Below are 27,728 nucleotides of genomic sequence, written 5' to 3'. Positions count from 1 at the left end.
TCCCCCAAAAGCACAGTCAGAAGTACATTCATCAGTTCCACTTCTTGGCTTCAAGGCAAAAAGAGATGAGGAGCACTGCAGAGCTGGTCACAGCCTCAGCTGTGCCCTTCACTTCTGCTCCTGCCTGGGGAAGGACAGTCACAAGGCTTTAAACACAAAGTGTCACCTCCAAAGCGTCCCTCCTGTCTCTGAGTCACACAGGCTCAACCCCTGCTCATGCAGGGCCACCTCTGTGCAGTGGATTGTCCCCAAAGATGAGACTCCACACGTCCCTGGCAGCCCCTGCCCCAGCTGGCCCAAGAGGAAGGCAGAGATGCCCTGCTGCCAGTGGAGCCTGAGTCTAAAGGTGGCAGATACTGAACAAACCCCAGCAAACACCTGCAGTGCAGGGTGCTCCAGTGCCCAGCTGTACCTCTGCCCATAGTGGGGCTTCCTGGGGTGCAGCAGGAAAGACTGACGTGCCTGCAGCTGTTATCCTGGCACACACTTGGCTCTGGGGGCTCTGTTATGGATGCATGAGGAAGATGTGGGGGGAGACCAAAGCAGAGAAAAGCAGCTGGAACCAATCCTTGTCCCCCAATAACACAGTTACACCAGCCTCGTTTGTTTTGTTACTTTATTGAAAGTGGCAGATCCCTTTCAATGTTTTTGAAAACTAAACCCACTGTTGCTTTGAATCCTGGGCGAAGGGGGTGGGGGTTGTTTCCTTTAGAAAGTTTCCTCCTTACACTGCAGAGCACGTGAGGAACGACACAGGTACCTTATCAACACCATTTGCTACTGCTGTGAACAGCAACTTTAAAAGCAGCAGGGGCCCTTGTGCTGGCCTGCAGCCTCTGCCTTCCCCCTCTCCAAGCCTCCTGCCTATACATGAACTTCTCCTCCTGAGGGAAAAGTGGGTTTGTTCTGTTCTTCCTAACTGCAAGCTCTGAGCTGGCTCTCACCACAGAACACTGCTCTGCATCAGAGAGCCAACAGCAGCACCTCTTCTCTACTGTACAAGTTCATAGTGTTGCTGAGCCTGGCTTTATCCATCAGAATAAAGGATTTTATCCATCAGGATAAATAAGGGATAGTCATAAGGTAAAGTGAACACCATACACCAGGATCAGGGAACGTGTGGTCCCCCTGAGCTACTTGAAGCCCAGCACTTCAAATCTGCAGGTCTGAATCTAAGTACCAAAAATCAAGCCTTGTTTCTAACCAAGTGGCCTGTCATTAAAAAAATGCTGAACAGCTCCAGCCTTTGTTCTCAGTGGCTCTGGGCTGAGCCATATCATCCACACACAAACAGCCAGACAAAGAGCTGGCTAACTGAGTTCTTGCTGACTTCATGGGAATCTCCTAGTTACACAGCAGCTCTCCAATAACCAGCTACTGGGGTTATTCTCCTAAGTCTATTTTTCTAGACCTCTAAAATGTAGATTTAAGATCTGTGTGCTTACCTGAATTAAAGATTTGCTTTATAAACTAGTATGATACAGAAAGCAAAGCTCCTGGGGATGGCTCTGCTGGGATACCTCAAGCAGCCAACACAGCAGTAGCTGCTGTGGTTTCCCTGCCACCAAACACCACCCCAGCTTGTCAGCTGGAGCAGAGCCCTGGCTGCAGCCAGTCTGGATCCCAGGCTGCAGGAGGAGCACAGAGGGAAGGCTGAGAAGGAGAGGGAGGCCTAGAGCAGCTTTTGGGAACCCCCAGCCCCACCACACACTGTGAGCCATCCAGCTTGTCTTCCTGTAGAGCACAGGTTCTTGCATCAAAAGCTGCTGTGTGGTGTCCCTCTGCCCTGTGAGGCAAAGCCCTGCTGCTGTTTCCAGCTGTTGTGTTCCCCCCACTCCCCTTTTTAACCCTTCTGCCCCTGTGGGCCTGCCCAGCTCAGAGCAGCACTGCCCAGCAGCTGCCAGGAGCACCAAGGACAGGCACTCCACCAGCTCCCACAGCAAATACACCCACCTGGCCTTCTGCTCCCTGGAGACCCCAGGCAAGTCCTGCTGTTGCCTGAAGTAGATGAACTAAGGTCTAATACAAAAGGATGTCCCAGAGTCAAAAAAAGAACAATCAGCAAACCCATCCTCCTATGAAATGACAGGCTGGGAAAGAGCAACCATACATCACTCAGCTGCTGCAGCACTGGAAAGTGTTACTTGTGTGTGAAGGGCTTGAAGTGATCCTCCAGAACAACTGGAGAGCTGCTCTGACTCTCCCAGAGGCCCTAATGCCTGGAGAGCTTCTCAACATCCCTGCACTCACACAAGACTGCTCACAAACACTTCTTTAGGAAGGGCAGGAGACTAAACCCATCAGACTTGCCTGTGGAACATCTATCAATTGAAGGGAATCTCCCTTTTTCCAGCAGCCAGGCATTTACCAGAAACAAGCTGTGAATCAAACCAAGCCAAAATGGACACATCCATTGTAGGAAAACAATTAAAAACTGCATTGATTACATTGTAAAAACAATTAGACCACCCATCTCGGGTTCTGCAAAAGGTCTAAATTGTACTTGCATTGCAAACCCCACCCTGGGTTATCATGGAAACACGGCTAACATGAAGGCTCTGAAATGTCCTGGGGTCCATCACAACGTCACATCCAACAGATGGTGGTCTGGATTAGAGATGTAGTTCTTATGAAGCTGGAAAAAATCCTTCCCCCCTGACAGCAGCAGCAGGGAACGAGAGTGTCAGCGGGCAGAGCTCAGGTGGTTCCGACTGTGTGAAAACCTGCAAGCAAGAGGCAACAGGGGACAGCTGCTCAGGGCTGCTGTGGGCAGGGGCTCAGGCTGGCTGCCTCTGCCCCCACTGCCACTGCACTGCCACTTTTTGCAGTCCTGACACACAAAACCAGCACTTTTAACAAAAAGCCAAGGTGGTTTTCAAGGTTCAGTTTCAGCCTAATAAGTTTCCAGCACTAGTGTTTCATGGTAAGAAAGCAAGCAGGTCTTTGAGGGTTTGCAAGCCTCCCCCCAAAAAACAACTACCTTGTGCTTCTGCCCTGTGCAGCAGTGTCATTTCCAGGCTGACAGAAGTGATGATGCTGGAACAACCACCTGTCTGCAGTCACCCACACACATCTCTGTGCACTCCTGCTCAGTCTGCCTGACTGCCAGCCAACCTGCTGGTCCTGCTGCCACAGTGGGGATCAAAGGCTGGATTCCATCTTGGACATATTTTCCAACCTTACTGGTTCTGTTCTCTTCAACAGGTACTTGAGTTACAAGGCACAAACATTAACCCAGCAGAAAGAAATGCTTAGAAAGCCTAAGTTCAAGGGTGTAAAGGTTGTATAGTTTGGGTTGTCTTTATAGGGGCAGCTTCTTTTGGTATGGTAAAACACTTCCAGCCTGCTAACCAGGGAGGAACCAAATATTAAGTTTCTCTCATGGTAAGGATTTAGGATAGCCCACTGTGAAAGAAAGAAAAGCCAAATTCATGTTAAATAAAGCCTGATAAATCTGTGACCAGGTTAGCTGTGTTGGAACTTGCAACACAAGGATGTGACTGGACTTGGTGTCAGCAGTGGAGCCAGGTTTGACCCAGCAAAGAACTAAATTCTACCAGACTACATTCCTTCACTGGTTTAATAAATAATTCTTGTCAGGAAAAGTACACTTTTGTGTACATGTAAAGGTGGGCAAGCAGTGACTAGCTGCACGTAGTGCTTTAAAGCACATTCCTTGCAATGAAACAGGTATTTATTAACAGAAACTTTCTACCCCAGAAGTGATCCCAATGGGATTTTGCACAGTCCTTGCTGCCTGGGTAATGGGACCAGCAGCACACAAAGTGTACATCGATATATGTGCAAAATGAAGGTGAACAGCAGCATCCTGTGCCCTACAACACACACCTACACTACAGAAACCTGTCCAGTGTGAGGAAAGGCTTCTGAGGCAAAAGAACTGCTACCATTAAATGGCAGCAGACAGAAGAAGTGCCACAGGAGCACTTTTGGCTGTGTGGACTTTGCCCAGCGCGGGGTCGCTGCCGGCTCAGCCTCAGGGCACCCCCTCACCTCTGCACCCGCTCCACCATGTGTGCTATCAGCTTGTCAGAGATGCCTGGGCACGACTCCTCGGCCAAGCTGAAGGCATTCTCCAGCTCCTCCATGGCTCCCACGTTGCCTCCAGTCTGCTTGTGCTTATCTTTGAGCTGCAACCCAGAAACAGGGCATTAGGTCCTCATTTTGTTGCAGAAAACACAAGTGCAGCAGTGACATTAAGATCCTTTCCCACCCCACCAGGGTGTAGGAGGGCACCCACATTGCACTTAAAGGAACCAAAAAGAGCTCATTTGTAGGTCAGCAAGGTGGAAGTCCAACGTCTGGGGTTCAAATTTGCTTCCAGAAATGAATGGCAATCAAAGCCCTTACCTAACAGGATGAACTCTTAAACTAACTAAATGTTATAATAAATGGACCAACAGCCCTGAAAACTCATAACAGCACAAAGAGCTCCAGGTGTATCTGAAACAATCACCTTTGCTGCTAATGACAGCCCAGCACCCAGAGACACACAGGCTCACAGGCAGGCTGGGCAGAATACACCCAGTGCCAGGAGTCAGTCACCACCACTTTTAACAACCACCAAAAAGTCTTGAGTTGCTTCTGCTGACTGGGAGGCCAAGGCAGAAAACTGCCATCCCAGGGATCCTGAGTCCCTTGGCCTCCAACACTCCCCTCTAAGAGAGCTTTACCCAGGGGGCAGGGGAAGAAAGGCCACACACCAAGACCTCCACACACAGCAGCCTCCCTCACCAGTTCACATCTCTCATGGTCAGTGCACTCCAGCTGGGCCTCTACTTGCACATGCTTCCAGTTGTTAATTTGAAATAGCCACAGTTCTGTTGAGAGGGAATGCCTGACAGGTCACTGGTGCTGAGCCTGAAGGAGTCTGTTGTTGGAAATCCCACCCCCAGGAGCAGCTCCCCACCTTCTTCTCACAAGCTGCTGATATGACAGCCCCTTCCCCAGGGCACCACCACACGAGGAGCTGAACAACAATCAAGCATCTTGCTGAACAAGCAACATCTGCTCCAGTTCAATTAGGCTCTCATTAGACCCTGCTGATTAAAGGGCTTTACATAAGCCTTGCAGTTCTTTCCCTCAATTCTAGGATCAGCCTTTCCTGTTGTTGGAGCTCACCTTTTCTCAGAAGGCAGAATAATGTGGATGCTAATTCCCAGCTGCAGTCATTCCTGTGCACCAAGTCCCCTGCTGGGAACAAACAGTTCCCAGCTAAAAAGGGCCCTGCCTCCTCAGTGGGGCACCTGTTTCCTGGCACAGAGCTGTGGAACAACCCACACACACCTCTGCTCAGTCAGAGTGGCAGGGACATGGAGGGCAACTCAGTTACTCACCAAGGATCCAGATTTCTTAGGCCAAAAATAGTTGTGATGCTAGAGCCAAGGATTTGATGTGCACCTCCCAAAGGCTGCCTGCCTCAGAACAAGCACAGGGTCTGCCCTGGAGGTTAGGAGGCAGTTTATCACCAGCCTTTGATGCCAAGCCCCAGAACTCCAGCCTGCCCAGCAGCCTGTGATGGGAGCAGTGTGTGCTGGGCTGTCTCTTCCCACTGCAGAAGAGCTCTCTGGAGGCTTGCAGGAGTTAGAGGACTGCATTGAGCTCAACCTTACCAAGGCCAAAAGTCATTTTACCTCCCTGCTCCACAATGCTTCCAGATTTGCAGCTGTCCACAGCTGTTAGTGACTCCTCATGTTCTCAATGCTAACATCCAATAACACACATGCAGGGAAGGCAGGTGAAAGATTACAAAGAACACCTCAGTCAGATTTCCACTCATAAAGCCCAGCTTCAGCCCCTTTATGGAAAGAGGGGATCAAGCCTAGCTGGTTTAAGATGCAATCACAAAAGTGAGGAGGACCAACATTTTAGCTCTAGATTCCTACCAACAGCAAAGAATAACACATGCAACCAGCAGCAAAGCAGATTTCTGACCTGGAGAAGTTTTCTTTCAAGCCCTCTCTACTGCACACAAAAACCAGGTTATTTCCAAGACTGCCCAGAACCCTTTCTGCTCCTAATTTTGCTCAGGGAGATTTTTAGAGCCAGCAAAAGTCTAATCAAAGGAAAGGGGGATCAAAAAACTGGGGCAAGGGAATCAAACCTGCAGAAATGAAATGTCTGAGAAGCCACTTCCTGCCTGGAACTGGTGCAGCAAGGTGAGTAAGGAAAAGCACAAAATGCATTTACAGTCACAGCCCTGAGCACTCTGCCCCAGGAGGCTCCTACACTGAACAGAGACCCAGACATCAGTGACTGTGCTGCACAAACCAACACGGTTTTGATGTGGTTTCATCCCATAGCTCAAGGCCCACAAGAGCCAGGTCAGTGGCCTCATGCTCTGACCTCTGAAAGTCAAGGCCCATGGAGCACAGAGAGGCCACTTAGATACACTCCCAACTTCCAAAGCAGAATGGTCTCAAGAGCTCACTTCCAGAATGAGCTCTGGTGCCTGCCATGCAGCAAACCCTCCTTCCACAGAGCAGCAGACCTGAGAAGAGAGAGTTAAGCCCAGAAATGATTCCTGGAAAAAGCACAGCTCTCTGCTGGGCCATGCCATCAGGATCCAGAAGAGGAATTCCTCAGGACCAGAGAAAGGGTGTCTGTCACCAGCATCTCAAGAACATACGAAGCATCTAATTATTTTTTCCAAAGCATAATCTCATTTCCTACCCTTCTGCTGGCAAGAGCAACCAGAGGTCAGAGCCAGCAGCCTCCTTATGATTATCCTCCTCTTCCCTGACAGCATCACCCAGCTGGAAAGGTGAGCTGTCACCTCCCTGCTGATACTGACACCATCCTGTCATTAATGGCAGCTCTCACTCCAACTCCACATCCCCATCCACACCACAAGGCAGGGGAACTGGGATGGTTTTCTAAACAGATTTTTTCTGCCTGCCTTCCAGAAGCTAGGTGGCAGGGAACTCCTTGGTCCTGGCCTTCTACCAATAGCAGTCTGCACAGATCAAGAAATGGCCTAGTAACCAGCAAAGCCCATTCCTGCTCTAACCCACCTACCTTCCCCTCAGTAACTCTGCTGTGGATGTGCACAGTGAGAGGCAGATCAAGTACTTGTCTGCTCTAACAGGAGCTGCACTTCAGCCATGGACATCAGAGTCTGGAGCTGCCCAGGCACCAGCAAGCCTAAGATGCAGGTAAGAGGCAGATACTCCTCTGTCAGATCCTCACCAGAACACAGATTAGCAGAAGGGTAATGCCTTTCTTCCAAACACAAGGAAGGACATGCCAGGGACACACTCACTTTCCCCACATGTGGTCTAGCCCTCTGAACCAGTACAAATGCTTCAGAGTCCCTTAACCCCACCAGACACCTCTCCACACCTCCCTTCTCCAAATCCTTCCCATTTACTTGTCTATGACAAGTATCTCTTCATCTCCAACCAGCAGAGACACCAAGAAGGTTCTACTCACCTCCCCAAAAACTGGGTGAACAAGTGTGGAGAGACACTGTGACCGTGGTTGCCTCTTGATGGGCTCAGTAGGCTGGAAAGCAACAACAGAAGTTACAAGCACAGGCAAAAGCTTCCAGGGCACATGAAGTACTCAGCCTTTGGAGAATTCACAGCACCTCCACAGCAATCCCATCACCAGATCTTGGGAAAGCCACAAGTCACAGTACCATGATGATGTGGAAGGTGCAACTCTGGAGCACCAGCCCTTGGTGCCAGACTGAGGTAAATTTCAGACAGAAGATGAAGGCACAGTGGCTTCCCCAAGACACCCAAAAGCTCATGTTAGCTCAGTCCCCTTCAGAAAGACCAGACAGCACACAGACCTTCTGGGAACCATGAAGAGCCATTCCTTTGTGCAGCTTGCTCAAGGAATTGGGGCGAATGGTTGGTGGGAATGTCCAGATTGGACCCTGGTCTCCATCCTCTGCATCTCCATCACTGCAAATGAAAAGGGCAAAGTCAAGACTCAGCTCCATACATTGGGGGTTTGCCCATACTTTCCCAGAATCACAAGTTCTCCACACCTGCCATATTGCTGCAGGCCTTCAGGCTTTTCCCTATCCCAAAAAAATTCTGAAAAGAAATCACTTCAGTCTCCACAACACCTGTACAGCATCAAAGAGATGTGAGCTAAGTACTACATCTTGTTTCCAAATCACCATGTCACCTCTCTGATCCAGCCAGCTTGAAGAAGTTTCTAGTGCTAGTTAAATTTAGGAGAATTTCAAGACAACCTAAGCTCACAATGTGAGGGACTAGATTTAGATGTCACAAGCCAATTTCCCCGAGTGCTTGGTCACTTGAGTGCTGCCACAGGTGAAGAGCAGCTCTGTGACACCAATCTGGCAATGAAGTGCCCTTTCCCACCTGAGGCCCATAACTTGACTGTCCTGCAAGGGATTGCAAAGATTTACCCCTCAGTACACATACACACCAACACAGCTCTTGCCAGTTACTAGAGCACGGAGCTCTAGTAATGAATGTCAGTTAATGAAGGGTGCATAAATACAAGCAATAAGAACCCTGTTGTACTGGTTACACACAGATGAAGTTTTGTGTCAGTACTGATTCCTTACACTCAGCAAAGAGGCTCCACAGGTTAGGACCAGAACAGAGTCCCACTGAACAGGAGGTAACAGCACTCACTTGCTCCCACAAACAAAAGCTCCAGGCTAAGACCTCAGGTGGCAAAAAGACCTGAGCTGTTTGCAGTAGGCTACCCTGGGGCAAGCAGGGCAGCCTCCACGCAAAAGATGTACGTACATATCAGAGTCACCAGAACTGGAGTCCTCTCCATGGCCCTCAGACTTCCAGCGCTTGAAGCGGTCGATCAGCTCCATGAGGAACGAGGTTTTCTTGGTGTAGCGTGTGATGAACTTGTGCTTCAGCAATTCTTTAGCTGTTGGCCTCTGGAGCAGGTAACGAAAGCATGTCACATCTAACCATCTCTGCACACTAAATATCAGCTCACTGACTTCTACTGGAGTCACAGAATATCCTGAGCAAGGGATGCACAAGGATCATCAAAGCCAACTCCGGGCCCTGCACAGGACAGCCCCCAACAACGCCACCAATCCCCAACAAAGTGCCTTGAGAGTGTTATCCACTCGAAGTGTTATCCTCCTGGAACTCTCGGCAGCCTTGGGGCCATGACCACTGCCCTCAGGAGCTTGTCCCAGTGCCCAACCAGCCTCTGGGGGAAAAGCCTTTTCCTAATATCCAACCCAAACCTCCCCTGACACAGCCTCACGCCATTCCCTTAGGTCCCACTGCTGGTCATCAGACAGAAGTGATCAGTGTTCGCCCCTCCATGTCCCCTCGTGAGGAAGTCCAGCTCATGTCTCCATCCTGTAAGCTCAGCAATTCTCTCTCTCTGTGATTCTGGAACCTTCCTCGTGTTGAAGGCATTTTTGACCTCTGCTGACCTTTACCCAAATGCAGAGGTGGGCAGCAATACTCACAAATCTAGGATCCTTATTAAGGCAGGCTTCCACAAACTCCTTGAAGGGCTTGCTGTGGTGACCCTCAAGTGTTGGAGGGTTGTTTTTGGGGATCAAGAAGAGAACCCTCATAGGATGCAAGTCAGAATTTGGAGGCTCTCCCTTTGCTAGTTCAATGGCTGTAATCCCGAGGGACCAGATGTCTGCCTGGAAAAGAGAAGAAGAAGAACACAGAACAGCAAGGAACAATTCTACAACATGAAAGCACAGTTTTAGGACAGCTACACATAAATCAGATGGGGCATTTCATGTCTAATACACAAACTTCTCCAGCAGACTCTGCATCATAACAGAAAAGAATAATTCCTGCAGTAAGCAGCTCTTCCAACCCCTGTTTCTGTCCTAGCACCACCTCATGTATAGTAGCCCCAAGCAATCCTCCTGCTCCCAGCTCACCTTGAAGTCATAAGCAGACTGTTTGATGACCTCTGGTGCCATCCAGAATGGAGTCCCCACAAAGGTGTTTCTCTTGATTTGGGTGTCTGTCAACTGTCCAGCCACCCCAAAGTCAGCCAGTTTCACATCTCCTTGTTCTGAGAGCAGCACATTGGCAGCTGTGTGCACAAATAAGCAATTAAATCTGCTGGCCTCTGAATCACCTCCAGCCCACAGAGAACTGAGTACTGAGCAGAGCCCCTCCATCTTCACCCCAGTGACAACCCTCAGCCTGCATTTCCAGCTTCAGACCCATTCTCAGGCTTTGAACTCCACTAGGTAACACAGAACAAGCTCATGCACTTTGTTGGATCAGAAGGGGAATATTGCTAAGGTAGGAGCAGCGAGCAGATGTGAAGGGACACGCCATGAATTAGGTGTGACTCCTGGCCACACAGAGAAGGGAGGGTAACACAGTCTCTAATGCTCTTGATTTTTTCTCCAGAGTAGCATTCAGCCCGGGTTAAATAGCAGATCTTTCTAAAGGCTCAAGGCCCACTCTTGTACTAGTTCCCACTCACTCATAAGACTGTAACATTGTGCAAGTCTGGGGGTGGGGGTTTCATTCTGAGACCCTACCTAACAACTATCAGCATCTCCCCACCCCTGGCAGCCAACACCCCTAACATCTTGCAGTGCTGGAAGCATGCAGTCTCACATACACAACAGAATCTTTTCTCCCAGTCTCCCTGCACGAAGTTTCTGTGCCCTGCCTGCTCACATTCCCTCCTGCAGTGGGTCAGAGCAGTGAGCATCTGGCCCAGCTGCACAGCTCTGTCCCTCCATCCTCCTGCAGTACTCTGATGCTCTGGGCTTGCTGGGACACTGCTCTTTGAGAGGCAGAAGCCAGCTCTCTATACACCACACGTGGCCAGTGACTATAAAAAACAGCAACAGGATAAGCTGACACAAGCTGCCCTGATTTTCTAGGGCTGTGAACCCTGCATGAGGACAGCTCACTCCTGCTGTGAGCTACAACCACAATAACCAGCACACACACCCTTGGGGTCCAGGAGAAAAGAAAAATGTCCAGACATAAGTCAGCTAATATCTGAGCATGCCTTTCACTGACTCCTCCAAACTCCAAGTGCCAGAGGAGAGCTACAGATCCTCACTGTTACTCTAAACCCTAAAGACATGAAAAGCTTGAGTTGTAATACAGTGAGAAGCATCAGATTCAGAAAACAGCAACCCAACAAGAAAAGCAGCACTGAGAAACAGCCTTTGAAACCTTGCAGATTATGGTGAATATAATACCTCTGAGTATTATGTTACTAACATTTATTACAAGAAAGGGAGCTGAGCTCTCCACTCTTACCTTTGATGTCCCTGTGGATCTTCCTCTCTGAATGTAAATAATCCAAACCCTTCAGGATTTCTCTCAGGATAGTAGCTATATAAGTCTCCTCCAGTGGTCCTGGCTTCAGCTGACAAAAGGGAAAGCAGACTTAAAAGAGGGTGATTGATGCCTTGGATTTTCCAGCTTTCAGTTTGTTACTTGGAAACCTTGGCCAAGCAGGTTGTACTCAGTAGGAAGCACCTTCTTGCACAACTGATTTAGGTGCTACAAGCAGAAGGCTGGTGTTTGTACCTTGTAGCATTCAATAGAAAAACTTTGGGGGATTTTCTGCTAGTCTATCAGTCTGTTAAATCCCAAACAAACAGCAGTTTATCTCTCACTTTGGCCTGGGAATACACTGACCAACAGAACATTTTAACAGTTTCTCTTGTTCAGGTCTCTCTGCCAGCATGCAAGTACTGAATTTCAGCCTCTGAGACATCAATGCTCAGGCTGTGGAGCACTATATCAAAGCTCTTCTCCTTTCCATCAGTTCTCCTCTAACCAAGTCCTGCCTTCTCAGTGCAACAACTGAGGTTCTGACACTCTGATAACGACAGCCCCCCACTACACCTTCCTCCAAGTCACTGTAGGCTCAGCAGTTTTCCCTACATCATTAGTTAGCTCTCTGGAAAAATGGGCACTGTTGTCCTAAAGAGAAGAGAAAAATGCTATGACAGAATTCAGTGCAATGGACCTTTATCTATGGGTAAATTCTGATTTGTATTCTCTCAAAATCGTAGACCATGTCTTTACTGAGCTATGCAAGCACTGAGCAATAGCAATACCACGACTCTGACTAGGTGAAGTACAGATTTGCACTGCTCAAAACCAACTTTTTCAGTTCACTGGCTCCTTCCATCACACAGCAGCACAGCGTGCTGGACAACAGCACTGGGAGCTTCATGAAACATTCCCTCAGTCCTGGGATAAGCATAACCACCATGTCTGTCCTGCACTGCTTGTCCCTTGGGCACAGGGCTGCCAAAATGATGGAATGTGGCAAGTGAGTGTCTGGCTTATGGGCATTTCACAAACCAAATCTTCAGTCAGTATTTTTCATAGTCCAGAACTTGCCACTTACTCACCAAATCCAGGGCTGAACCTCCTCCCAGGTACTCCATGATTATCCACAGCTTAGTGCCCTGCAGGCAAGAGCACAAATCAAGAGCAAAGACAGTAATAAAAGCAGACAGAAAAGTGAGACACGAACGAGGCAGCAAGACACAGGAGTAGTCCTGTACACAATCCAAGAGATGCTGCCCACTGCAGCTCTCAGGGGCTTAAGGAAGGAGCCCCAAGCTCCCTCTTTTCTGCTGACACAGCACTACCTGCCTCAAGCACATTTCTAACTCTCAGGCTGCAGTTTTACGTGGGCAAGTGCTCCTACAGGCACCAGACTGCTCAGCCCACAGATAAGCTTATTCCCAGGTTGGAGGCCTTTAACATCTCTCCAACAGCTCATCCAGCACAAATCCTTCTTGGCAATGGCAGGGAAGCATTGCAGCCTTTGATCTCATTAACAGAGCTGCCAGCATGAAGGGTACAATCAGCAAGACACTCCTACTCCTCAGAGAAAAGACTCCATGCTGAGGTTCCAGGGTCCTAACAGAAGATAAGCAGCAGGTCCATGAAACTACAGCAGAAGGTTGAGAAACTGCATTATGGCCTTTGAAAAGTAAGGGAGGAACATTCAGGACCCAAAGAGCTCAGGAACTGTTTGCTGCAGTCCCACTGCTACATTCACCTCCAGCAGCCAGCATGCATGGGCCACTTCTGATCAACACTACTTCCATAAGGGATTCCTAAACCTGCTCTCAATGGAAGCAGTATTAGTACTTCTCCATAGACTCAGTTCATATATTTTTCACCATTTCTGATGAAATGTGAAATGAATGAGTTTCAATCTCCTCTTTTTTTCAGAGGCATAAATCCCTCAGTGGTACTGCCTTAAGACTGTGCTATTCTGAAAAGTATTCCATCAACTTCCTTTCCAGAACTGTCAGACCAGGGAAAGCTCTGTCTTCAACAAATAATTTCCTCTCCAGTGAAGTGCCCTGCTCTTGGTACCACAAAGTACAGGGCACCTCATTTCCATGTGCTTAGCAAGTACCTTAAAGCCAGTCTGCTATCGAGTGCACATCAGTGCAGAGAGCAGAGCCACCCACCACTGCTCCTGCTGCCACTCACATGTCACTTTGCAGTGAGCAGAGCCACCACTGCTCCTGCTGCCACTCACATGTCACTTTGCAGTGAGCAGAGCCACCACTGCTCCTGCTGCCACTCACATGTCACTTTGCAGTGAGCAGAGCCACCAGCCACTGCAGCACCCACAGAGCAGCCCTCCCCATTCCCAAACTACTGGCAAGGAAGCACCGTGGTTTGTCCTACCTTCAAGTAGGAGCCATAGTACCGGGTGATGTAGGGACTGTCACACTGGCTGAGCACTGTGATCTCCTGCTGGATGTCCTCGATCTCATCCTCAGCCTCCTCCAGATCAATGATCTTGATAGCAACCACCTCCTTGGAGCGGTTGTCGATGCCTTTGTACACCTCACCAAAGGATCCCTTGCCGATCCGCTCCAGCTTGGTGAACAGCTCCTCAGGATCCACCCTGGAGTGCTAAAATGAAGCAGAGATGGGAGAATTCCATCAAGCTCCTGGGCTGCAGAGCACCACACCCACCCATACAGCTCATCCCCATATCTGTGCACCCATTATGTTGATAAATTCACCTGAAACTCACACATCTTAAACAGTCTTAGAAACTCAGCACAGAATATATCCAAGAGTACAACTGAAGAAACATTTTCCACAGGCTTTCCAGCCCTGCAGACCACAGTGGGGGAGGAAAAGGAGGGAAACCCAGCATGAGAATGTCAGCAAATATCCCTATGGAAAGTGCCAGCTCCACTGGGACAGGGCTGCTCAACTGCAGGCACCAACTGGTGCCAAAGCAGCTCCATGAGCAAGCATCTGCTCACACTTCAATACAGACCAGCAAGGGGTACCAGAACCAGCTTTCTCTTGGAGATCTGATGAGAAAATGGGCACAAACAAGAAGCCATAAAAATGTTTCCCTAGCTAGCCTTCCTGCACTCAAAGACTGGAATGATTAGAAAGATCTGCACCCTTCCCTACTTGTCTGGAGGGTGAAATATTACAGTAATATGAATTCACATTTACTGTCTCCTCTGCTGCAGCCTGATTTCCAGGCAGCTCCCAGCTCAGCTCTCCTCAGATGTTTGCAGATGGAGCCTCACATCTTTTTGGAAGGTCAGCAGCAAGGAGGGGCAGGAGAGCAGAATGGACACTCCGTCTAGCTGACCTCCTTTTCTGTACCAGCCTCTTCTCTAGCTGGCACACTCAGATGCAAAGGAAAATAGCATCTCCTTCATTAGCTAAACACATCAACTAGGCAGTTACTAACAGAAAAATACAGACTTTTTAACAGCAGCTGCACAGTTAATTCTTTATGAAGGTGAGTATGGGTAAGAAAGGGAATAAATCACAGTCATTTTCTCATGCTATTTAATACAGTCCACCCTGCACACCAGGTCCTTCATGCAACCAGTAGCTTCATGCTACTAAAATGTTCTTTGTGATTAGTTTTTCTGCCTTTTTTTTTTAATAGTTTGAAAAAAAAAAAACCTGGAAAATATGGCCTGACCTTAGGAAGCAGCCAAGCCATAAGAAGGAATTTTCCACACCCAGAACTTCTCAGTCTCACCTCCAACACGTCACCCAGTGAGAGTGCTCTCTCACAAGGGCCTTGAGTTGGCAGATTTTATCAGAGAACACAGAGAACACATTTTTCCGTCTCACACCATGTTCTAGCAGCAGGCCATCACTGAGCAGCCCAAGGTGTTGCTTAATGATTAAGCCAGTTTGTCACCACAGGTTGTTTGCCTTCTGTGCATTGCTGTAAGCCAGGCCCAGGTGAGCTTTACAGGCAGCTCACTCAACAGGATTCCACACAAACTCCAGCCCAAGATATAGAGGGATAACCCAATATCCTTTTGCATTCACAGCAACACCCAAACAGTCTGTACTTTGAACAGATGCACTGGAAACAGACTAGAAGGGATGTTCAGAGATAAGAACTGGAGATGCATAGCAGAGATTGGAGAGAGGGAAGTGGGGGGAAGAAGATCTGAGCTTGAGAAATGTTAGGGGACAACATGAGAATGATGACCACTGGCAGGGAGAACAGTCTGACTAGTCCAGGCTCACTACAGACCAGGAACAATTTCCACCTGTTGACCAACTTGGAGGAAGGGGCAAGAAAGTGCCCCACATATGACTGTGCACAGTGACCTACTGCACCCTAAAAATGCCTATCAACACATCAGCCACTCCCACACATCAGGGAGAATGGAGAGAAAGAGGATCATCTCCTAGAAGCACCTGCTCAGCTCAGAAAAGAAACAAGAAACACTACCCACATGAATACTGCAGGGAACCTTCAAGAAAACATTCCTCCCCTCCCATGTAGCTTTTCCATGAGGTAAGAAACAGCAAAGTGGAAGTAACTGCTTCCCCCCCTGCTTGGTAGGACACATCACGGAGTCAGGACTCATTTTTCCAGATCAAGACTTCAAACAAGAGCACTGGCTGTGGCAGGCAGCTTTAGGGACAACCACCACTTTATGTGGCAGGCTCTGTAATCATGGACAGCTTTGTAAACAAGCTTCCAGACTTGGATGTTGGTTTATCCTATCCTGTTTTCTGCAGAACAAAGGAGTTCAGGTAGGTGTGGTGAAGGAGACAAAGCCTCTGACAAGAAGACAAATTCTGCCCAAGGGACTCAGGAAAACAATGTAACTGATGGACAGGTGAGACAGGCCCACCCCCATTAGAGTGGAAAGATTAAGACATTTCTTTTGTAGGTACTGGATTTACCTTCCCAATACTGACCTGGAAATGCTTTAGAGCTCACAGGTGACAGGGCAAGAGTCTGACTCTCTGGAGGGCCTGAGGATGAGCATCCCTCCATGCACTGGCCAAAACTGCAGAAACCAGACCCAGCAACAGAGAGAACCCAGGGAGCCAGCACAGGGCCAAGGGCTACAGAGTCATTCCAGCCACAGTTACAGTCTCCAGACTGCTGGAGGAGCACAGTTTGCTGATGAATTTCTTCCCTTTCTGTAAACAGGGAGGAGGAAACAAGCCCACCCCCAATTCAAGCAGGTCAATGTCTGCTCAAGAGCACACCTTGTGAATTACCATTGTGGACACCACAGAAGAAATTGCCAGGTGGCATTTTCAGCAACTCTGAACTTCCACAACAAACTAAGATGTCCTGTCTGCAGGACATTGTTCAAAAGCCCTTGTCCATTAAAAAAAAAAAATCCAGTTTGACACACCACATGGTGATCTGTGCTGACAAACAAAAATGTTCAGATCTGTGGGCATAAAAGCCTCAGCACTCAGAGAGCAGCACAAACGCAGTTCCACCAAGAATGGAGAGCTGTGGAACTGCACTGTTCTGTCAGGAGAGAGAAGGATGAGCCTCCTGACTCCCTCCTTCCCCAACACACCTGCACAGCACCATGGTGAGAGGTGCAACAAGCACCACGCCTCCCTCTCCTAAACATTATTTATCTCAGTACCAGTCATCTTGTTAGAGAACCACCCTGGCTGGAAATTTTCTGGAATTGCAGTGCTACACACACTGGAAAACTTCATTAGTAGGAAGTAACAGAATCCAGATGAATTGCTTTATTACCTGCTTCAATGAGCACAGATAACCCAGAGCAGATCATTAGGACCTGTCACCTTTGCAACTGCTCACCAGCTTGGGTGCTTCCCATTTTTCTTCCCCATTCACAGAACCCAGAGCTAAAAAATGGACCTCCAGGTCAGCAGCAGCTGCTCCATGTTCTACTACTGCATGTAGAGCTGTTAAGGCATGATCACTACATTGTAACTTTTTCCTTGTCTGACTGCTCGTTGCACAGCAGTTCTGAAGCAAAAAGCCTCCTGCTGTTGCTCTGCACTGAGAGCAGTCAGTCAGGCACTGGGATGGCTCAGGCAGGCCTGGGCAGGCTTTGGAGGAGAGCACACAATGCACCAGCTCAGCTGCAAGAGCAGGAAGGGAATAAGCATGAAAGGGATGATGACAATTTCCTGGTAATGCGCTCCACTCCTGCCCTCCGGGATCCAATCTCACAGCACAGGAAAGAAGGATGCTCTGTCCTGACAGGTGTGGGGGTGTTTGCCATCCTGACTGATGATGCCATGTTTTAAAACAGAACAACTCACTGCAGCCATCAGCTATCAGGAAATGCAGTGTGCTATGAGACAAGGCTGGCAGTAACACCAGCTGCTTCATGGGGAAAGAATGGCTCTGGCAGCTCTGCCACCTCCAGCTGCTGAGACATGATAGCCAGAGTCTTTGAGAAGATGTGGATAAGTACTACAGAAAAAGGGTAACTATCTGCCCTCATGTCAAAGCTACTGCCTGAAAAGATAAGCTGCATATTGGGAACAGAAGCAAACACCATTTGAACCAGCTGGAGATCTTCTCTCTGGGCTGTGTCCAGCTGGATCTCACTCGCAAAGATACTCAAGAGCAAGAATCATGCCTGCATTTGTTGCAAAAAACACTGAGGGTGCTTAAACTCTTTTGGAAATGAGAACTCCTTAATCTGGTGCAGGCTGGAATTGGAATCACTGCTCTGTATTGGAGAGCTCTCTAACACAAGATTGCCAAGGCCACAACACTTTATGAGCTGAAGCTGACCAGGAAGGTGGCACCTTCAAAGGGTTTATGTGGAACTCCAGCCACATTCAGAGTTATTTCTGACTGGAGCACTTTCCAACCAGCCAAACAAACAAACAAATATAATTTTGCTCTGTCAAACACAGTAGAAGACAGAAGCTGGTTTTAATAGAACTCATCTGCTCTTCTCTTTCCCTCATTGCCTCCTCTGCTCCCCAGCTTCCCACCCAGCATGACAAACACTCACCTCTGGGACACCACCAGTCACTTTGGTAAAACCAGCTTTGTACCTGGAACCATTTGAAAACTTCCCTGCCTATATGAAATTTGTGCACAGCTCTCTGCAGCTGCCAAAACTTGGGACAGTTTTGAATTTCTGGAGTATAGAAAAGAGGGAAGTTTGTGTTCAACACTTTGAAACACTGTTTGTCTGAAATTCCCAACTCTTTTCACAGACAGTATTCTTTTGCTTCAGCAGATGAAGCATTTTGTAGCCAAAAAAACCTAAATGGCTTCTCCAAGGTCAGGTAAGGAACAACAAATCCAGAAACAGAGCTCAAATCAGAGCTTTAAACACAGTAACTAACACAAATACATCTCCTGGCAGATAAAGGTTCAGACCAAGATGGGAGGCCTGCAGTGCTGTTTGTTCACAGCACAAGGGAGCCAAGGAAAGAGAGGAGACAGCCAGCTGAGGCAGGGAAATGGCAGCTCAGAGGCAGAGCAGCTTGGGCTAAGATAACTCTGCCCATCAGCACCAGAAGTGAGAATCAAAGACAAGTCAAGCCTCTGACAGCCCAATGCAAGTCTGAGTCTCTTGATTTTCACAGCACCTCCCTAAATCCCAGGGAAGAAAACTTCAGGCCAGTTCCTACTGCCCTCCCAGCAAGCCTCAGCTACACCAGGGATTCCTGGAAAGACTGCAGGAATGGACAGCACAGATTGGTTTTCTATTCCAAGACCAGTCAGTCATGGAATGACAGGGACTGAGAATGCCTAACATTTCCATAATAAATTCAGAGCTGAAACCACTAGAATGCTGATAAGCTTCAGGAGGGAATGCTGTGTACATAAAAAGCTTCAGAGCAACCTCCTCTGCAGCTACAGAACTGTTTTCAGCCCTAATCAGACAGTATCCTTCCCTTTCCCTCCCTGTACAGTGACTCAGCCAGGCATTATATTTACATTTAATTCCACACACACTTTGGGGAAACAGTTGATGTGAAAGACAGCATGCAAACTAAGGTGCATTGCAAATCAATTTGAAATCAGCAAAGGTTCAGAGAAAGCATTAGCTCAAACCACTAAAGCTTTTAGTAATTCTACACCTAGGAGCAGAACAGAATAAAGCCCCAAAACATGGTTTAAGAAGACCTGTGCTCAGTACTGACATCTGCCAATAATCAAACACACCTCACAACCAAATTCAGAGGGAAGAAGATGCAAGCCAATACTATTAACATGGTTTAGCTTTTAGTCCCAAATCCTGGCATCATCTTTCCACACTCCTCTTGTGAAAATGTCACCACAACAGCAGCATTTAACCACATCCACAGAGGCTGAGATTTCTAGGAAGAGTTATGACCCAGTATCAAATATCACTGCCTCTTACACAGCAAGGTTACAAGCACCATTTTTCTGAGAAACTTTAGAAAGGTATGTCTGGCAGGGCCAGCATACAGTTTTCCTGTTCCCATTTCTAGACTTCCCCCTTCCAAAAATATTCAGAAAGCCAATGACTCCTGTCTCCCTAAAAAGAACACACTTAATCCCAGAGAAAGGCTCCACAGTGGGTGAAGAATTCACTGAATGGCTGGCAACCATCACTATCAGCCCAACACCAGGTACAGAGTCAGGCACAGGTCAATCAGCTAACAGGAGTAAGCTGAGACCTGTGCAACAGAGATAAAGACTGGCAAAAAGTGATTTTCTGGTTATTTGTTTGAAACCCTTGTATCAAGAGCAAACACCATTATGGAAAACCTTGAAGAGGGTTTTAAAGCAAACTTGTAATCACCACTTACCTGGCTAGCAAATTCTCTCAGGTGAGCCATGCCTACAGGATGGGGTTTTTTGCAAAATCAGGGAGGATTAGGATGTTGCAGCACAGCAGGAAAGCGATGATTTCTCCTGTGGTCAACTGTGACAAGCGAGAATACACAGCTCTCAAGTGAGGTTTTTGGAAGCTGGCTCATTCCCCTGAAGAGTTACCTGAATCTTTTTTCTCTCCTTGAACCTGCCAACACATTCTAAGTATGCCAGGCCCTCCTTGCACACCACATTTCCCAATTCTTTACAGAAATGCCTTCCAGATGTGTCAAGGAACATCATTGTAATGTTTGACACTAACCAAGTCCCAGGCTCCATTTTCCCTGCCATCACCTCAGCATGCTCCCCAGTATTACAGCTAACCCCGCAGTTCTACTGCCTCACCAACACCCCCAGCATCATCCTCAGATGCTCCTTTTCTCCTGCTCCTCCTCAGCAATCCCCTCACTGCGAGCACTCCTGTCCTTGCTACAGCCACTGGCAAAGCTCAGCTGCTCAGCACACACCTTCCCACTGAGGGAGAACCAGCCCTGCACCTCACACCTTCCTCTGCAGGGAACACCAGCCCTGCACCTCACACCTTCCTCTGCAGGGAACACCAGCCCTGCACCTCACACCTTCCTCTCCTGAGGGAACACCAGCCCTGCACCTCACACCTTCCTCTCCTGAGGGAGCACCAGCCCTGCACCTCACACCTTCCTCTGCAGGGAACACCAGCCCTGCACCTCACACCTTCCTCTGCAGGGAACACCAGCCCTGCACCTCACACCTTCCTCTCCTGAGGGAGCACCAGCCCTGCACCTCACACCTTCCTCTCCTGAGGGAGCACCAGCCCTGCACCTCACACTTTCCTCTCCTGAGGGAACACCAGCCCTTCCCCTCACACCGCTCCCCGGTTCCCTTCTCCTCCGCGGCCCTTCCCCGCACCCCAGCAGCAGCCGAGCCCCAGCCCAGCGCGGCCCCTCGGCCCGGCCCTCCCCAGGGCCCCCGACCCCAGCATCCCCGTCACGGTGCGGCCCCACAGCTGCCCTCTGCCCGTCACGGACACCTCATCCCCCTCACACCTCAGCCATCTCCCCCCTCCCGCCTTCCCCTCGCCATCACGGGCTACTCATCGCGCCCCGCCCGGCACCCTCCCGGTCCCTGTGCGGCTCGCCGCCGCCCCGCCCGGCCCCGGAGCCGCCGCACCTACGGGCAGCGCGGCGCCGCGGCGGGGAGCGCCATGCCGGCCCTGCCGCACGGAGCGGAGCCGCCCCGGGCTGCCCCGCGACACCAGGCGCGGCGGGGGGGAGCGCCGCGCCGGGCGCAACAACACGGCACGGCGGCGGGGGAGGCCGCGCCGCGCGGCGCGCCGGGAGATGTAGTTTTCACGCCGCGCCGCCCGGCAGTGGTACCGAGTTCCTGGACTGCAATACCCAGAATGCCGCGCGCGCAGCGGCGGGGTGGAGCCGCAGGAGGGTGGCGGCGCGGGGGTGGCTGGGGCGGGGAGTCCTGAGGCGCTGCCCGGCCCTGCGGCTCCGCGCTGCCTCGCACCGGCGGGACAGTCGGCTGTGTGCTCCCAGCCCAGCCTCACGGGGATTTCCTCTCACAGCCTTTACGGGACTGTGCCCGGGAGCCCCCGGTGCCGCGGGCAGGCCCGCCCTCAGCTCTCCTGAGGGTGAGGGGCTGTCCGCTCCCCGCCCGGCACGCCAGGCCCCGGCGGAGCCGGCAGGGCGCGAGGAGAGGCCAGGGGACGGGAGCTCCCTCACGGCCTCGTTCTCTGCGGGACCGGGCTTTCCTTCGCGTGCTGTAATGTCAGGGACTGATTCACGTTTCCCTAAGAAAGAAAAATAACCCCCAAACCATTTTCTTATCCTCTTGCCAGGCAGCTTTAACGCTGGTCCTAAAGCTGGTCCTGCATTGAACAACCCCGGCAGAGGTTTTCCATGGCTCTGACACACAAAGCCTTTATCACAACCGGCTGCTCCTAATGGGAGCTGGTGCTGCTCTGAAGCACAGGCGAGCTGTAGCAAGAGGAGCAACCCTGGTGTGAAAAATGCGTATTTTATGATTGATATTTTGCAAATATTAAAATGAATATTATATATGTTATGTCAGAAAGTTATGCTGTGTTCATTTTCTTCAGTAGTGTGTTAAATATAGTTTTAGGTTATAACACAACGTTAAAATAGAAACTATGCTATGCAAGATACTTTTTTTTTTTTTAAAGAGAGGAATGAGGTACTCCCACCGAGATACCAGCCACAGGGACACCTAAATCTTTCAGAAAAAAAAAAAATATTGCTCACTTATCAGAAGAAACAAACTTTTTCCTGCCTTTCTCAGCCCTGAAGATGCCATCAGGATTCAGAGGAAGAAGTTGACACTGACCACACAGAATCCTTTATTTGAATGGGAGTTATGCACCATGTATGAGGTGTATGAATATGCAACAGGCTGTTGCTTTTGAGGGTTAATCTTCTGTTAACAGAGTGTCCTTTTTTGGGCTTATTTTGCTCACAAAGAGGTTACCCAGACTGTCCCTAACTCTTTGTTCTTATTGTCTCCTATTGTCCTAAATTCCAGTTGTTCAAATTTTTATTACTCTAAATATATTACTATTTTAATAACCAATTTATTACTTTTAAAATTCTAAAAACAAGTGGTTGGCGTTTTTCACACCTGGAGCTGTCACTGCACGCACAGATGGGGCTGGCAGCAACCAGCAGCTCCCCCACATTCCTCTTATTCCCTTCTGCAGTGCCTCCCCCACCCGTCTCCCTTCTCTTTGTTTCTCTGCCCCTGATCACATCAGCCAGCACTTTGAGGTACCTGAGTGGAAACATCCAATAGATGGAGTACAGGGATCAAAAACTCCTGCAGTGAGATGCTGGTTTTGTATTTCAATCAGCTGTGCCTCACTGGAAGGTTTGCACAAAGCTCTTGCCTGTAGGGTCCTTGGGTTGCTGGAGCTGTGAGTTTACACCTGCAGGGCCAGCCTGCTAGCCCCACAAAATCAGAACATTTTGTCTCATAAGCAGCCCTATTCCAACATGAATAAAGGCACCTTTACTTAGGAGATGTAGGAGCAGACAGAAACCAAAGCTTCATGTGAAGCAGGAAGGGAAGGAGGGTGAAGTTCTGCTCTGGTTCCACTGCAGCAAGGGCCAAGGGGTGCACTGTTCTCTGTCTGACCCCTGTGTATGTTATTTAATTTGACCCCAGTGCCTCAGCTCTCCCCCTCTTGTCACATGGACAGTCATTAATTCAGCCACTGCCCACGAAGGGCAGAAGTCTTACATTAATTACTGTGTTATTAAGTCTGGACATACACACAGGAGCAGCAATTAATTTGTTTTGTCAGTTCAGGACAAGGCTTTCATAAGGCTGATTGTCATGTGGGCTTAGCATGGCAATTCCTTCTGAAATTGCTAAAGCTGCCTCAGGAGCACAGGACACAGAGGGGTTCAAATGTGAGCTGGTGTTTTTCCTCATCTGCTTCAAAGCCTGTTGCTCCATGGACAGGGCAGGAGAGATTGTGTGCAGGATTTTGGTCTGGCCACCACCTGGAGGAAACCATTCATGGCCCAGTAGGTGCTCACTTTGGACACTGGCTGGGACAAGCTGGGGTACAGGGCCTGGAGGTGATTGCTCTGTTGTCAGGCAGCTGTTCCTGGGCCTGTTTGAAGGGACAAGATTATTGATGTGCTCAGAAGAATGCAGAAACAAGTGCTGACCCTGGGGAAGCAGGTGTGCCTGACTTGTCCAGGGTTGTCCATGGCATGTTTGTATCCATGATCACCTCCGTTTGATTTCCAGAATATATTAACTGGAGCCAAAGTCTTGCTCCCTGGTTTTCAGTCAGTGCTGTATTCCTAGCAGGCTCGTTCTCTCCCTTTTTTTTTAAATTTATTTTAACTTTAGCAATTGTGACTACAGAACAATCATACTACAAGTTGTGCATGTGTATAGATATTATTTTTACGTCAAAAATTACCTGTGCATTGCACCATCTATCTCCACTGAAAGAAACCCAGTCCCTGCCTCCAGGAGAACCGTGTTTGGAAAAAGCCAGCTAAGCAAGAGCAGGAGAGGAGGTATTTCAGCTCGAGGAAAGCACCAGAGAATTAATGGTGTGCTGGAGTTCCCAAGGCTTCAGCTGCTGAGTGTTCAGGGTTACAGCTTTCACCTGGCCCTGGGAAACAGGGCTGTGGGAAAGGGAACTTTGGGCAGAACTGTGCTGTCTCCTGCCTCTGGCTGTCAGAGTAAGCTCCTGCTGGGTCTCTTGGGGTGGTATGGGGGATTACCTTGTTCCTGGAGCAGGTGGGGATGATGTCCCTTGGTGCTGACGTTGTTGATGGAGCAGGTGGCTCTCAGAGCTGAGCCAGCCTTGCTGCTGTCCCTTCTGTGCTAATTCTGGTGCTGCTGGTTAGCCTTTGCCTTCATGGCAAGTATGAGTAAGTTCTTACCTGTCCTTTCCTTTTTCTTCACAAAATTTTAGGATTTTCATGCTTTCGGTGTTCCTACTCCTCTTCCCATGCTTTTTAAAATTGGTCAAGAGCTGTGAGTAGGGACAAATCAAATACCTGTACCTGTAAGCTCACATATTTGCTGTGTGTGTTGAGTGGCTGCCTTAGCCTTGATGCTGTGGGGAAATCAGGATGAAAAACAAAGGCATCTCTGGTATGGGGTTTCTTCTATTGCTAGGGTTTCTTACTGCTTTTTAGAAGTTATGTCTTCTCTATTGTATGATTTTTCAAGATTATTAATTTTTTTCTTCTCCCTTTCCTATTTTCTTTTGTTAAAGCAAAGGGATTAACCTCCTGAATAATAAAAAAAACGTGGTTAAAAGCTGGTGACATAAAAATGTAGTATTTAAATAAGTCTTCTGCACAACACCCAGCCCCTAAACCCCACATCAATTATGAAAGCTACTTACAAGTGAGCTGTGCTGCAGCCCCCATTCCCATGGTGGGTTTTGTGTGTCCCATGGAGTCTGCTTTTTCCTGTCCACAGAACTGGAGCCTTTATCAGAGATGTGTTAGTCAAAATTGCTAAATATTCTCTCTATAAAAAGGCAATTATTTTTAAAAATTGATTTTTTTACTGACAGTGTGGAACAAATATTGCTTGAGATAACGCTTATAATTCTCACATAAAAGAGAAATATTGACCCATGTATTTACAGCTGCGGCCCAGTGAGCTGACACACCTTGCTCTGTTTCTGTGAAGAGAAGAGTGTACAAGAAGTTACAATAGTTACTTTGACTGACATGTTCTTAAATGACCCACTAAAGTAACTCAGCTTTTCCTTTTTGCTATGGAGTGTGTAGGGAATCACCAGAGGACCTGTAGCCTTCTCTCCTGATGCTCCCTACCCTCTGTCTATCCTTTGGAGAACAAGGAGCTTTTCAGCAGGATTCCTCAGAGCTGCCTTCCCTCTGGAAGGTAAAATGCTGCAGTTGTATTACTGTATTCCCAGTTGTTGCAGACCTGCTTGGGTCAGACAGAAAAGGGGCGAGGGGTTGGGTGGGTATGAAAATGTGTGGTAAGACACAGAATAATGGAATCCTATAGGCTGGAAAAGCCCTCTCAGAGCATCAGGTCCAACTGTTCCCCCAGCATCAGCCTGTGTCCCCAAGTGCCACATCTACCCTCCCTCCAGAATGGGGAGTTCACCACTACTCTGGGCAGCTTCTGACAGAGCCTGGCCACTCTTTTGGGGAAGAAATTTTTCCTAAATATCCAATCTAAACCTCTCCTGGCCCAGCTTGAGGCATTTCCTCTTGTCCTGTCCCTTGTTCCCTGGGAGCCCGATCCCCACCTGGCTCCATCCTCCTGTCAGGCAGTTGTAGAGAGGGAGAAGGTTGCCCTTGAGCTCGTTTGCAGGCTGAGCCCCCACCAGCTCCTTCAGCTTCTCCTCATCAGACTTGTGCTCCAAACCCTTCCCCAGCTCCACTGCCCCCCTTTGTACGTGCTCCTCTCGGGGAAGGTTGGTCTGCAGCCCCCTGTGCTGATAAAAGCAAAGGATGCTGGTCAGTAGCCAGTGGTCAGTGTCTAGTGCCACTGCAGGCTTGCTCCAGCTTTTTAAAACATGAGAAAATGACCTCAAGAGCTAGTGCTCTACATCCTACCTGCTCTGGATTCGTGGTTGGTTCAAGCACTGATAGATTTTTCTGTGTGAAATACTCAAAATACCCGGATTTGCATTGTTCTGTCCCTCTTGAGAAACTTGTCAGGACGCTGCTGTGGGAGAGGCTGTGCAGGTATCCTTGGGAGATCTGGGCACAGCAGTGTGGTATGATGCTGTGAAACATCCCTGGGGCGTGGGGCAGCTGCTCTGGGTGTGAGATGAGGGCACGATCCTGCTGCTGGGTCCTGGGGCTGCTCAGCTCACCCTTTCCACCCTCTTCCCCCCTTCCCCATGTTATGAATAGAAAGTTATCTAATTTTTTTAGGTTGCAGAGTTAAAAACAAGTCGGACCAGTTGCTGTAAGTTAGTTTCACTGTTAAAGAGGAGTTCTTCAATTACCTGTTAATGGCTGGTGATTAACCATTGTCCCCCTGATGCTGGCCGCTTGCCAGGGAGGGACACGGGGCAGACCCTCCAAGTGCGAGGAAAATAGCAGTGACATCAGAGCCAGTATGCAGATGAGAAATGCATTGCGCCCCGAATTTTTACAGTTTTCCCAGGAAAACCCCTAAAATTACGAGCCAACAAGTGACCTAAGTGACGTCTAAGGATGGGAGCGTAGTCCCGTACCTGCCTGGATCCTTTTTGCTTCTCATCCTAACCTGAAAAGATGTTGATTAAAGAGACGCCCCGGGGTGTTAGACCAAAAAGCTGGAATCTGCTACTCTCCCGTGAGGACGGAATCCCCAGCTCTGCCTGCAGACCAGCGGACAAAGCTGCATCACCCTCCTCCTCCTCCGTGCCACTCCTGGGAGCAGCAACCCACCTGAGCTGATTCTTCTCAATAAAGGCATTAAAAGGGAGAAAGATCTCCTGCCCATTTGTTTTACCCCACACGTCTGGCAGGCCTGCAGAGCCCTCCCAGCGCCCTCACCGTGCTGTCAGGGGCCCTGGTGGCTCTGGGGCAGGGAGGAGGTTTGGGAAGCCAGCCTGGTTTGCTCCGTGCTGGTGCCAGCAGGTGGCAACAGCGCCCTGCAGCCCCGGCTCCTTGCAGCAAAGGCTTCTGCTCTTTCACTGCTCATCCCTTTCCTTCGAGGGTCTTGCAGCGCTGCTCAAAGCCAGGAGCTCCGAGCTGTTCACCCAGCCCCGGAGCCGGCATCTCCCTTCCAAAGGATGGAGCAGCAGGGTGGGTGCTGATCTGTGCCTGGATCTCTGTCCTGGGACTCTGAGCTTTTCTGTTGTGTGAGTAGGGCCGAGTCTGATTCTGTTTCTTCCATCTGCCCTGGGTATCACATTAAAAATTCAGCACGGTGAGGGTAAGCCAGCAGGGAGTGGAGTGTATCATGGAGGGTGACAATGACTGTGCAGGGAGATGAGTGACTGGCTGATATGAGGTCTGGCACTTTAGCTTTGGAGCCACTAAGGGACATGGCAGGGGGTTCGAACTAGATGACTTTTGAGGTCCCTTCCAACCCAAGCCATTCTATGACTCTACAGTTATTTGCAGCAGCAGCTTAGGCACCTTGAGCCTGGAGAGCCCTGAGAAGTGGTAGCACTTTCCTAGCATAAACAGAGC

General features: G+C 49.2%; 1 protein-coding gene across 2 annotated transcripts; it reads right to left on the bottom strand.

Annotated features, from left to right (window-relative positions):
* Window positions 1-601: 601 nt before the first annotated feature.
* On the bottom strand, window positions 602-21,366 carry STK25 (serine/threonine kinase 25). Of its 2 annotated transcripts, none has more exons than XM_064435726.1 (12): window positions 21,233-21,366; window positions 20,016-20,131; window positions 13,659-13,889; window positions 12,356-12,412; window positions 11,247-11,355; window positions 9,890-10,047; window positions 9,455-9,640; window positions 8,757-8,902; window positions 7,817-7,931; window positions 7,453-7,524; window positions 4,015-4,151; window positions 602-2,723 (listed from the first exon to the last, which is right to left on the bottom strand). In XM_064435726.1, exons 2-12 carry the CDS (start codon window positions 20,043-20,045, stop codon window positions 2,684-2,686), a joined length of 1,281 nt encoding a protein of 426 aa, XP_064291796.1. In that variant the 5' UTR covers window positions 20,046-20,131; window positions 21,233-21,366; the 3' UTR covers window positions 602-2,683. The 2 variants fall into 2 exon arrangements, with proteins under 2 accessions (XP_064291796.1, XP_064291797.1); XM_064435727.1 differs by having other exon boundaries at window positions 21,229-21,341.
* Window positions 21,367-27,728: the final 6,362 nt, after the last annotated feature.

This window comes from Passer domesticus, chromosome 11 (genome assembly GCF_036417665.1).
Source record: "Passer domesticus isolate bPasDom1 chromosome 11, bPasDom1.hap1, whole genome shotgun sequence".
Taxonomy (NCBI): domain Eukaryota; kingdom Metazoa; phylum Chordata; class Aves; order Passeriformes; family Passeridae; genus Passer; species Passer domesticus.
Note: the sequence above shows the minus strand (reverse complement) of the source record. Positions and strands in the feature narration are given on the sequence as shown.

What these genes read in the sequence shown, in the direction of transcription:
- STK25 (XM_064435726.1), bottom strand. Translation starts at nt 20,045, where the DNA reads ATGGCTCACCTGAGAGAATTTGCTAGCCAG. An exon ending in GATCCACAGGGACATCAAAG is followed by an intron (nt 10,048 to 11,246) that starts GTAAGAGTGGAG and finishes TTGTGCACACAG; the next exon opens with CTGCCAATGTGCTGCTCTCA. An exon ending in AGTCTGCTTATGACTTCAAG is followed by an intron (nt 9,641 to 9,889) that starts GTGAGCTGGGAG and finishes TCTCTTTTCCAG; the next exon opens with GCAGACATCTGGTCCCTCGG.